At 39.1% G+C, this 9,477-nt stretch overlaps 1 protein-coding gene across 1 annotated transcript in view; it reads left to right on the top strand.

The window, feature by feature from the left end:
- FANCI (Fanconi anemia, complementation group I) overlaps nucleotides 1-9,477 on the top strand; it is a 102,936-nt gene that overhangs the window by 66,531 nt on the left and 26,928 nt on the right. Inside the window, exon 18 of the mRNA XM_006885227.1 lies at nucleotides 4,873-4,941. Within this exon, the coding sequence (XP_006885289.1) occupies nucleotides 4,873-4,941 (69 nt within the window). The remainder of the gene's footprint in view (nucleotides 1-4,872; nucleotides 4,942-9,477) is intronic.

Below are 9,477 nucleotides of genomic sequence, written 5' to 3'. Positions count from 1 at the left end.
GGGTATATTCCCAGTAATGGAATTGCTGGGTCAAATGGTATTTGCAACTTTTTGAGAAAGCGCCATACCACCTTCCATAGTGATTGCACCATTTTACACTCCCACCAACAGTGAATGAGGGTTCCAGTTTCTCCACAACCTCGCCAACATTTGTTGCTTGCGAGATTTACTTCCTCTTAAAGCACACTGGAAGGTCAGATGTGGATTGGTTCCAACTTGATTGATGGTGCTCAACAACAACACAATGGATTAGTGTCAAACAATTCTTTTTGGTACAGTGACTGTTTCTTCCACTTCTTTTCCCCCCTTCTTCCATCTTCTTTTGATGCTTCCTGCTTCATTCAGAATTTTCTCATAGCATCTTTCAAGTATTTTAACTTGAGGCTTGAATTTGTTCTTCAGCTCTTTTTGTTCTTTCTGCTTCAGAAAAATGCCGAGTTCTTCCCTTTTGGTTTTCTAACTCCAGCTCTTTCTATGTTTCATTTTAATACTTGCCTTGGTCATCTTGAGCTGCCCTTTGGAATCAGTTCAGCTTTCTCATTTCAGTATTGCTTCTCTTTGTTTTGGCTTCATTTCAGTGCAAAGTTCCAGTCTCCTCTGACACTCATTTTGGTCTTTTCTTTCCTCCCTTCCTTTATAATGATGTTTTGCTTTCTTTATGAGTGATGTTGTAAAAAGGGCGAAGATCACATACGGATTGCCATATCTGATCTTTACTAACTTCACAAAGGGGACCTGTCCCTGCCCACAGTATCAGTAACACAAAACCAGTTCCCATGAGTTCTGACATGTCCCCCATGCTCCCATACCTCTTTCGACCCATCTCAGGACCAACCTTACTGCTTTGCTGGGTTAAAAATCCAATGTGATAGATAGCTCACAGAACACACAGAACCATACTGAAGAAGTCAAAAGGTTATAATCCTGGTTAATAACAATACAGTTAAGACAGCTCCCGAAATGTGCACATAGGCCCCTTAAGCCTCGTGGCCTTAGGCCATTGTTCCCAAGTTCTCATTCCTGCCAGTATTGGCTTCCTACCCCCAGTTATCCAACAAAGTTCTCAGTCCTGCTAATATTGGCTTCCCACCCCCAATTCCCCAGCAGAGTTCTTGGTCCTGCCTATATTGGCTCTCCCCCAACCCCCAAAGTCTCGTCTCACATCATGTCTCCCTCTCAGCCATGTCTGCTCTTTTCCTGATGGAGAGGTTTCTTTACTGGTGGTGGCTCTTCACTGGTAGTGGGAAGATCTGTCTCTCTCCCTTAACTCTGGTTTACTCAATTTACTGGTGAGACTTGGCAGTCCTTTGTAGAATGTTAAGACGCACCAATCCTTTTGTGTAATGGTAGGTGGCCAATCCCATGTGGATAGGCTAACATGTGTATTCCCACCTATCCACGGGGTTAGGCCAGATTCTGAAGGCTAGTAAAGCCATATTGAAAGATAACTCCAGGGGAGCTCTGGTGGCCTAGTGGTAAGGAGCTGCAACTACAATCCCAGAGGCTCATGGTTCGAATCCACCAGATGCTTTGCTGAGGAAGGAGGGACAATTTCCTCCTGTACCAGTCAGATATAATTTGATGGTACACTCACACAAAAATAATAATAATAAAAAAAAAGAAAGAAAAATAACTCCAAAGATGTCCCTGTTGTCCTCCAAGAAGTCCTGATCTGTTCAGTGCCTCAAAACTGTTCATGAGATGGTTTTTTAATTCCATTGGTATAGAATCAGGGTCATATTTTGCTTCTTGTGGACTTACTTTCATTTTCTTCAGCTTCAGGAAATCTAACCTTTCGTGTTACATAAATTCCCCTCTCTCAAATGACTGAGCCAACACTTTTTTACAAATTCTTTATGACAGTTAGCTTTGCTTACTGTATGTGCACCTTTTACATCTTTGGACAGTCTCTGAGCCCCTTCTTGCACTAAGTTGTTGCCACTAGGCAGCACTGAATCAGCTCCAACTCATGTGAACCTACTTAGAATATACTGGAACACTGCCAGTACCATCCTTACAATCCTGTCACTGCTGTCCTTTAGCTTATTAGTGTAGCAGTTTCATCACCCTCTTGTGTAGATGGTATTCTGATTTTTTACTGACTCCCTACCAGAATGATATTGTTCTTCACAGACTGACCTCTCCCAAAAACATACCCAAACCATATGAAGCCACTCACTTCAAAGGAGTACTCGACTGTGCTTCTTCCAAGACAGATTTGTTATCTGGCAGTCTGTGGCATAGTCAATCTTTTTCGCCAGCACAGTGATACAAAGAGCAGTTCTTGGGTCTTCTTCATTTTCCAACTGTCACGTGTATATGAGGCTCATAAAAGCACCATGACTCGGATCAGGCACACCGTAGTCCACAAAGTAAAATCCATGCTCTTGACACACTTTACAAAGGTCCCTGTAGGAGCAGATATGCCCAGTGCAGTTTTTTTCTCCCCCACTAGTTTTGATTTGATAGGAAATTTGCAAAGAAATTGTTTATTCATTCACATGTTCATTTTCTTTTCTGTTGCCTCTTTGGACACTGATTGTGGATCCAAGTTAAATGAAATCCTTGGCAGCTTTAATCTTTTCATTGATTGTCATGATGTTTTGTATTGGTCCAGTTGTGAGAATTTTTGTCTTTAATGAGAATTACACATACTGAAGACTAGAATTTTTGATGTTTATCAGTAATTACTTCAAATCTTCATTGTTTTTAGCAAGCAGAGTTTTGTCTTTGTATCACAGGTTAATGAGTCTTCCTCCAATTATAATGTGCTCTTCTTTTTCATGTAGTCTAGCTTCTCATATTGTTTACACAGCATAAGAATCAATAGATAGAGTAAAAGGATACAACTCTGATGCATACCCTTCTTGGCTTTAACCCTTGCAGTATCCCTTTGTTTTGTCTGAACAACTGCTAATTGATCTATATACAGAGGCCTCATATGTACACTTAATTATTCTGAGATTCCCATTCTTCACAATGTTATCCATAAATTGTTATGATCTACACAGATGAGTGCCTTTAAATTGTCAGTAAAACACAAGTAAACCTCTTTCTGGTTTTTCTTTGCTTTCAGCCAGGATGCATCTGACATCAGCAATATCTGGTTCTTTGTCCTCTTCTGAATCCAACTTGCATTTCTTGTAGTTACCTGTCACTGTATAGCTTCAGCCATTTTAAATTATCTTTTGCAAAATTTTACTTTTCGTGTAATAGCAATGATATTGTTAAGTGCTTTCCACATTCTTTTAGATCACTTTCTTTGAAATAGGCACCAAAGGGATCTCTTTGAGTCAGTTCATAAGTAACTTCCTTGTTTAGTATAATTTGACCTACGTCTATTAGAAGGTTGGTATTTATGTTTTAAACCTATTGCTCACTCATTGTTGTCAAGTCAAAGAAGCCTATGACTGACCCTTCAGGGGGTTTTCCAAGGCTGTGAATCATACTGGAATAGATTCCCCCTGTTTGTCCCAGGCAACTGCTGGTGGATTTGAACTAGCTGTCTTTAGGTTAATAGTGCAACTACACCAGCAGTTTAAAATCTATGAAAAAAATATGGAAATAATAATTGTTGTTTAGCATGGTAATTTTTTTTTGAGACTTTTTCTGTTATCATTATGTATAGTGTTTGTCTCTTTCCAGTAAATAGTCAATTGTATTCTAATTTTACTTATATTCTAGTTTTCCCATACTTGTGGGGTTTTTTAATGTTCACAACTTGTTTTCATATGATATGTTAAATGAAATTTTCCCTGAGATGAGCCAATTATTTATACATTACTGTCTCCTTTATACATTTTATATATGTATGTTAACTTTTATTTGTATGTTACTCTTATTTTGTCTGTAGATTTCTGTGCAAAGCCAAATTTTCTTGATATTTTATTATATCATCTCCTTTAGTTTAGGTATTAAACTGTTTCATTTCTTGAAAAATTTTTTTACCAATTCTCATTTGCATTTTCTCACAGATGAGCTATACAGTATCTTTTGTAGGTTTCAAAAATAAATTCTCCCCAGGATTTTGACCTAGTCTTTTACTAAGACTAGGGAGCTCTGTTAAGTCCATAGAAGTTGTGCTCCTATCCCAAAGGTGGCATCTCTCTGGCAGTTTGAATTCACCAGCAGCCATTGTTTAGCTGGGCAGATAGCTGTCCTTTTTGAACCACTAGAAACTAAGCTGAAAAGAATAGCCTGAAAGAAAAGACTGCTGATGTAGGATGAGAGAGAAGAATGTAGAGTATTCCGAAGCCACAAGCAAATACTTGCTTAAAACTGAGGATTAGAGTCAGAAAGTTAGTCTTATTCTCCATCATCAACATTCTCAGCTAAGCAAATAACTTGAACTTTCTAAATTATTTCTTCTTCTAGCAAATATGATATCTCTCTCTTTTTTTATTCCTCAGTGAACTAAGAATAAAGACATTTGTTAATGTGTGCTGTTGAGTCCAGATAGACTCATACCTAACCCTCCAGTGGGTTATTGGAGGCAGTAAGTCACACAAGAGGAGACTGTCCACCTTTCTCCCATGGAGCACTGGTAGATTTGAACCATGTGCTTTTGAGTTGGCAGCATAGCTCCTTACCAGTAGGCCACCAGTGCGCCCTTAAATAAATACAGTGGTATATTAAAGTTTTGATTGTCCAGTGGTTACAAAAGATAGAGAGAAGGGAGTACAAATTAGTTAATAGATGGATGTGTTACATGAAGGAAAGGCAGTATACAACAAGAGGTTGATCAGACTTGTAATTCATTTACTACATTAATTTATTGTCATTAATGTTATAAAGCAATATATATAAATGACTGATTGAATGAAAACCAGTGTGCTTTGTAAACTTTCACTCAGAGAGTTTGTTTTCTTTTAGGGGTTCTATGATGTCCTACGAAGGAACTCTCAGCTGGCGAATTCAGTCATGCAGACTCTGCTGTCACAGGTAAGAGCTTTATCAATAAAGAGAAACAGATAATAAGGCATTTAGAGAAGATACTGGCCTTTTAGACTCCAAGATATATAATATTCTCAGCTAGTGCATTATGGACACACCAAGAGTTTTCTTATAATTACCACGTATCTGTCTGCCATGGGACTCTAGTTGTATAGTATAAAACATAAAGGACTCCTGATCACAAAGTCACCAGTTCAAATCTACCATATGCTCTTCAGGTGAAAGATGAGCAATCTCCTGCCATCAGCGTTTACAGCCTCGGAAGCTAGATGAGTTGGAACCAGCTCTATGGCTGTGAGTTTGCTTTGGCTTGTGGTTATCTGTCATCTCCGTCATCTCTGACTTCACAGTCTACAGCCTGCGTAAGAAGGATTCATAGAAAGGCTGTTAAACACTGTAGTGGTTGTATTTTATTTTTTAAAGAAAAAAGAGGAGAGGAGCTGAAGCAAATGCTAACATCTGTTAAATCTGGGTTATCAGACACCTATATATCCATTATGTTAATTTCTGTACTTTTCAGTTTTAAAAATGTTTTTAAACTATAAAACATTTCAGAGAACAATCATGGATTAGAAAATTCAGATTACAAATATTTTATATTAATAAGGCTTTTCTTTTATAGTCAACATTTATTCCTTAGGCAATTATTTAAATCGTTATTTTTTAGAGGGGACAAATAAAATTTATTGATATATAATTTAAAGACACTGTAGTATCTAAGTAAGAGAAAATGGAACACTGAGGTACAGGGTCATGAGCATCTTTCTGAAAGGGCCAGAGGGAGTGAGAATAACACAGCTCCTCACCACCCCAGAGCAGAAAGCATATAAAGAGCTTATAGTACAGCCACATGGTGCCTATAGAGCCCCACCAGCAGCAAGAGGTTTGTTTATTTATTGCTGACTCACAGACTCACAGTTGTGGTACTGAGAATAGGGTTTATTAGGGAAGTAAGTTGTAGAGTAGAGGAGGCGAAGAATATCACCCAATACAAGTCCAGGTTTTAGCCCAAGTTCCAAGGCACAATTCCTCAATTGGTCCAGGCTCTGGTTTCAGATCAGCAGTCAAATCCCAATCATCCAGCAAGGTTTGCCTCAGAACAAACAAGCATCCAGCAAGTTATAAGTCAGCTGATACTATTGGCAAACACTTTTAACTGTGGCCTTTATCTCAGGGCTCTTATACTTACATCTTGCCACAGTTTCTCCACAGCCATTCCACAGTCTCTCCAGCACCATCACCAGGGTCTCGCCAACAGGGTCTGCTCCAATCTCCCTCAAGTGTTGGTGTCACAAATTTTGCTTGCCTCAAGTCTTGCTGCTCAGTGTGGGAAGCACTCATTCTCTTATCCTAGTCCCACAGCTGTAGGTGATTTTCAAGACCAAACTGATCTACAAGACAATGTGCCTGCAGTTAAGGTAGCTGAAGACCAGGGTGGGCTAACTAATGGCTAAGAAAAGTTAACTTTCAGGCTAACACCACAATCCCTTTAGAGTGAACAACTTGGTGAGTTTTAGTATACTCACAAAATTATATAACACTTAACCACAGTCAATTTAGTACATTTTATCTCTGCCTTAAAAAAATTCCATAATATTGGCCCTTTGCCACATTAACTGCGAGAATGAAGATCATTCTCAGCAACCAGACTGTTGACATTCCAGAGAATGTCCACATTTACTTTGAAGGGCCGCACAGTTATCATGAAAGGCCCGTGGGGAACCTTGTGGAGGGACTTCAGTCACATCAATGTAGAGCTCAGTCTCCTCAGAAAGAAAAAGGCTTCATATTGACAAATGGTGGGGAAACAGGAAGGAACTGGCTACTGTTCACACCTTCTGTAACCATGTACAAAACATATCAAGGGTGTTCCACTGGGCTTTCGTTACAAGATGAGGTCTGTGTATGCTCATTTCCCCATCAATGTTGTGATTCAAGAGAGTGGATCTGTAGTTGAAATTTGAAACTTCTTCATTTGGAGTTTGAATGAGACCAGGTGTTGCTTGTTCAGTATCTCAAGCCCAGAAAGATGAGTTAATTCTTGAAGGAAATGATACTGCGCTTGTATCAAATTCAGCTGCTTTGATTCAGCAAGTTATAACAGTTAATAAATAACAAGGATATCCGAAAAATTTTGGATGGTATCTATGTCTCTGAAAAAGGAACTGTTCAGCAGGCTGATGAGTGATAGCTAGGAGTTTTCCAGCTACAGAAATGAGGCCGGTCAAGTCCTATGCATCTGATTTCAAAATGCATCTGATTCTTGTAATAAAATTCTATTCATTTGAAAAAAAAATTCCATAACATTTAGGTAAAGCTATAGCAAATAATCTATTGTCTGTTTGTATTTATTGACCTATTTGAGACCTTTCCTATAATTGAAATTAAATCTTTTTTTCTTGGCTGGCTTCTTTCACTTACCATATGTATTTAAATGACATATATGTTGTAGCATAGTACATGCCTACTTCCTTTTTATGGTTGAATAATATTCCATTCTATGATATTTGAATTTTTTTCCTATGTCAAAGTAGTTACTGGATAGTTAATGATAGTAATAACACTAGCTAAGGTCTAGCACTAATTAAGGGCCAAGCATTGTATAATGAGGTCCATTGCAAAGACACAGGAGTAAGAAAAGACTGAGATAGATGTCAGTAGAAACACTGAAATATTGCACTAGAGTGCTGAGAAGCCAAAGCAAAGGAAAGACATAAGGCAGTTAATGAGCTAAACAGAAGATTTCAAAGGACAGCTTGAAAAGACAATGCAAAGTATTATAATAAAATACGCAAAGAGCTGAATTTGGAAAATCAAAAGGTCCAAACTTGCCCAGCATTTACGTTAAAGGAACTAAAGAACAAATCTAAACACTGAATTGTAGTACTTAAGGATGCTATGGACAGAATATTGGATGATCCCGGAAACATTAAAAGAAGATGAACTGAGTGCAGAGTCACTGTACCGGAACAATTTGGCTGTCACGGAAGAATTTAATGAAACAACATGTGATCAAGAGGCAGTGGTGATGAAGGAAGAAATTCGAGCTGCTCTGAAGGAATTGGCGAAAAACAAAGTCCCAGGAATTGATGGCATACCAATTGATATATAACAACAGGTGTATGATGCCCTGGATGTACTTACAAGTGGTGCCAAGACATCTGGAGGACAACTACCTGGCCAAATGACTGGAAGAGAGCCATATTTATTCCCATTCCACAAAAAGGTGACCCAATAGATTGTGGAAATTCTTGAACAATATCACTAGTATCACATGCAAGAGAAATCCTGCTGAAGATCATCCAAAACTAATCGGAATAATACATAAATAGAAAACTACCAGAAACACAAGCCAGGTTTAGAAGAGGCCATTATACTAGAGATGTTATCACCAATGTCAGATGGATCTTGGCTGAACACAAAGAGTACCAGAAGAGTGTCTGTCTGTGTTTTACTGACTATGCAAAGATACTTGACTGTGTAGATCACAACAAATTGTGGCTAACCTTGAGAAGAATGGGAATCCCAGAACATTGATTGTGATCATGCAAAGCGTATAATTGGACCAGGAAGCAGTCACCAGAACAGAACAAGGAGACACTGCATGGTTCAAAATCAGGAAAGGAGTGCATTAAGAATAGGTTCTATCTCCATATCTTTTCAGTCTGTATGCAGAACAGATCATTCAGGAAGCTGGCTTTTATGAGGAGGAATGTGGCATCAGGAGCAGTGGAAGACTTACCAACAACCTACATTATGCAGATGACACAACCTTGATTACCGACTCAAAGGAGGACCTGAAATGTTTGCTGCAGAAGGTCAAGAACTGTAGTCTGCAGTATGATTTGAAGTTCAACATCAAGAAGACAGATTCTTAATGCTGGGACAACTGGTAGCACCATGATAGATGGTGAAGGGATTGAGATTGTTAACAGCTTCCGCTTGCTTGGCTCCACAATCATTACTCTTGGCACCAGCAGTCAGGAAATCAAAAGATGAATTGCATTAGGAAAATTTGCTTTCAGGGACCTCTCCTGAGTGCTAACGAGCAATAGGATCAGTCTAGAGACTAAGGTGCACCTGATCCAGGCTATGGTCTTCGCATTTACTTGCTATGTATCCGAGAGCTGAACAATGACTAGGGATGACAGAAGAATCATCAATGCCATTAAGATGTGGTGCTGGAGAAGAGCATTAAACACATCATGGTCTGCCAGGAGATCAAACAAGTCTGTTGTGGAAAGGGTGAAACCAGGCCACTCCTTGGAGTCAAGGATTTTTAAGCTCTTTCAGACATACTTTGGGTGTGTTGCCAGGAAGGACTAACCCTTAAAGAAGGACATCATACTTGAAAAGGTGGAAGGACAGCGCAGGAGAGGAAGACCTGGATGAGATGGATTGACACAGTAATTAGGGTAATGGGGGTAGGTGTGCCAGAGACAGTGAGACTGGCTCAGGATAGAGTAGGGATCAGAGATGTACATAGAAATCACTATGAGTCGCAGGTGACTCGATGGCACATAA

This window comes from Elephantulus edwardii, unplaced genomic scaffold (assembly GCF_000299155.1).
Source record: "Elephantulus edwardii isolate Elephantulus edwardi_28Jun2011 unplaced genomic scaffold, EleEdw1.0 scaffold00041, whole genome shotgun sequence".
Classification (NCBI taxonomy): domain Eukaryota; kingdom Metazoa; phylum Chordata; class Mammalia; order Macroscelidea; family Macroscelididae; genus Elephantulus; species Elephantulus edwardii.
The sequence above is the reverse complement of the archived record's forward strand: the minus strand, read 5'-3'. Positions and strand labels throughout refer to the sequence as shown.